Genomic DNA, 3298 nt, shown 5'->3' with positions numbered 1-3298 from the left:
GTATTTATAATAAAAATTTCACTTAAGATAATTTTGAAAACTAATTGTAGTGGAAAGAGAGAAATAAGAGAGAACATTTGTTGACTCAATTTTTTAAACAAAGTATTAATTCAAAAATGATAGTTTGTGGAGCTGGAAGATGGGAACAGACATAGTAGATTTAATGAAATATGAAAACACAGAAAACAGTCATTAATAAAGTGTTATGAAAATTGTCACACAGTGTTGACTGCCTGATGGTAACTGATTACATGAATTTGAAGTGAAGCAAGGTAACAGGCCTCTGTGTGTGTGTGTGTGTGTGTGTTAGTCACACTCATATGCTTTTGCCACTTGCATTCCTAAAACAAATAATCATAGGGTTTAAATAAAGTTACATTTATTAGATAAAATTACAAAGGAATTTTTTAGGAAGTATTTTATTTGGTTGTAAGAGAAGTAGGTGACAATGGATCAGAGAATCACATAGGTTAAGAACAGACTATATTAAAATATCATGAAACTGAAAATCATTCAGTCATGTCTGACTCCTTATGACCACATGGACAGTCCATAGAATTCTCCAGGCAAGAATACTTGAGTGAGCAACCTTTCCCTTCTCCAGGGGATCTTTCCAACCCAGGGATCGAACCCAGTCTCCCGCCTTGCATGAAGATTCTTTACCAACTGAGGCACAAGGGAAGACCGAGAACACTAGAGTGGGTAGCCTATCCCTTCTTCAGTGGATCTTCCTGACCTTGGAATCAAACCGGTATCTCCTGCATTGCAGGTGGATTCTTTACCAACTGAGCTATCAGGGAACCCCAAATATCATGAAGAATGGGTTATATTTATGGACTGAGTTAAAGGTTAATTGGTATTTGTAATGCAGTGTACAGTGGGTATTAATAGGGAACGTTATTGGACCCCATGATGTAACATGCTTTCCATGTGTAGCATAACCGATGGGTGAGGTACACAGACGAGAACAACACGATTACACGTATCTGCTCCCCCAGTAACAAGGAAAGTCAGTCCTCATTGAAGTAGAAATGGGAGGGCTTAAAATGTTATGAATAAAAATTAGGCAAAAGTTTTAAGTGAAAAGCTTTGAATTGAAAGGAAATGGAATAAGTCAATAGGTACAGAAAAAGAAATTGATGAACCCAAAGAAAAACAATAGCAAGCCTGTGTCATATATAATTTCACTTTTAAAAGGGGTGAAATAATTTAACACTTTTGCTGCACAATCAGCTTTAAATAAAAATGCATACATCTTATTGTTTCTGGTATCAGTTCTGCTGCTGCTCAGTCACTTCTGTCATGTCTGACTCTTTGTGATCCCATGGACCATAGCCCATCATGCTTCTTGTCCATGGAATACTCTAGGCAAGAATACTGGGGTGGGTTGCCATCCCCTCCTCCAAGGGATCTTCCTTACCCATGGATAAAACCTATATCTCCCATATCTCCTGCATTTCAGGCCGATTCTTTTACTGCTGAAATATCAGGGAAGCCCTCTGGTATCACTACATCCAAGTATGAGACAATGGAGATTTTATTTCTCAAATTGACTTTAACTGCACGTCAGTTCATCGCTGAGGTTTCAAATCTCATGTCTTAGAAACTGAGCAAGGCAAAGGCAGCAGTACTCGCAAGGATTATGTGAATAGGTTCATGCATCTGATCCAGTTAACAGAAGGGAAACATTGCTCAAAAGCATCAATGAATTAACCGTCTTGAATTTACCATATCCACAGATGTAAGAACAGAAAAACCAAATATCACCACAATGATGGAATTCATCCTTTTGAGGTTTTCTGATATTCCCAATTTCCAATGGATTCTTTTGGGGATATTTTTAGTCCTCTATCTGACCATCATGATGTGCAATAGTGTCATTGTACTGATAAAAAGAATTGATCCTACTCTCCAGACCCCCATGTACTTTTTCCGCAACAACTTTTCCATTGTAGAAATCTGTTATGTGACTGTCACTATCCCAAGAATGCTCACGGACCTCCTGAGACAGAAAGGGAACATTTCCTTCATTGCCTGTGCTACACAAACGTGTTTGGTCCTTCTGTTTGGAGGTTTAGAGTGTCTACTCCTGGCCGTGATGGTCTATGACCGCTACATGGCCATTTATAACCCTCTTCACTATGGTCTGATCTTGAGCTCCCAGGTCTGTGTCCAGCTGGTCATTGCCTCCTGGGTCAGTGGAGTCCCTGTTGTAACTGGGCAAACATGGCAGGTTTTCTCTCTGCTTTTTTGTGTGTCTACCACAATTAATCATTTTTTCTGTGACCTCTCCCTAGTATTCAAGCTTGCTTGTGGGGACGCATTTATGAAAGAGACAGCAGTCTGTGGAGTTGCAGTGGTGTTCATCATGGTTCCATTTCTGTTGACTGTGATCTCCTATGGCAAAAACATCACCAACATTCTGAAATCGCCATCTTCCAGAGGGAGAGCTAAAGCCTTCTCCACTTGCTCGTCTAACCTCACAGTGGTGGTCTTATTCTACGTCACAGCCTCTACCACCTGTTTACAGCCCAAACAAAATCCATCTGAAGAAACTGGGAAGCTGATCTCTCTTTTCTACACAGTTTGGATCCCAAAGTTGAATCCTATTATATTTACTCTGAGGAAAAAAACATCACTGAGAAAACTACTAAGTAAAATATCAACTTGACTCAAAGCCTTGAAATTACAGAAACAATTTGTTTCTATGTTTCTCATGTAAATACATCAGAAAATATCATCTAGTTTATTTCTTAGTTCAGTCGCTCAGTAGTATCCGACACTTTGTGACCCCATGAATCACAGCACGCCAAGCCTCCGTGTCCATCACCAACTCCTGGAGTTCACTCAAACTCACCTCCATCGAGTCGGTGATGCCATCCAGCTATTTCATTCTCTGTCGTCCTCTTCTCCTCCTGCCCACAATCCCTCCAAGCATCAGAGCCTTTTCCAGTGAGTCAACTCGTCGCATGAGGTAGCCAAAGTATTGGAGCTTCAGCTATAGCATCAGTCCTTCCAATGAACACCCAGGATTGATCTCCTTAAGAATGGACTGGTTGGAACTCCTTGCACTCCAAGGGACTCTCGAGAGTCTTCTCTAACACCACAGTTCAAAAGCATCAATTCTTCGGCGATCAGCTTTCTTCACATTCCAACTCTCACATCCATACATGACCACAGGAAAAACCATAGCCTTGACTAGACTGACCTTGGTTGGCAAAGTAATATCTCTGCTTTTTAATATGTTATCTAGGTTGGTCATAACTTTCCTTCCAAGAGTCAGCGCCTTTTATTTTCA

The 3298-nt window shown here is 40.3% G+C and overlaps 1 protein-coding gene across 1 annotated transcript; it reads left to right on the top strand.

The window, feature by feature from the left end:
- Positions 1-1735: 1735 nt before the first annotated feature.
- Positions 1736-2671, top strand: LOC129538940 (olfactory receptor 10AG1-like). Its single transcript, XM_055399004.2, has one exon. It carries the CDS (start codon positions 1772-1774, stop codon positions 2669-2671), a length of 900 nt encoding a protein of 299 aa, XP_055254979.2. The 5' UTR covers positions 1736-1771.
- Positions 2672-3298: the final 627 nt, after the last annotated feature.

This window comes from Moschus berezovskii, chromosome 14 (assembly GCF_049115385.1).
Source record: "Moschus berezovskii isolate FMDL1 chromosome 14, NW_MosBer_1.0, whole genome shotgun sequence".
NCBI lineage: Eukaryota > Metazoa > Chordata > Mammalia > Artiodactyla > Moschidae > Moschus > Moschus berezovskii.
This window is presented reverse-complemented; position numbering and strand designations above follow the sequence as displayed.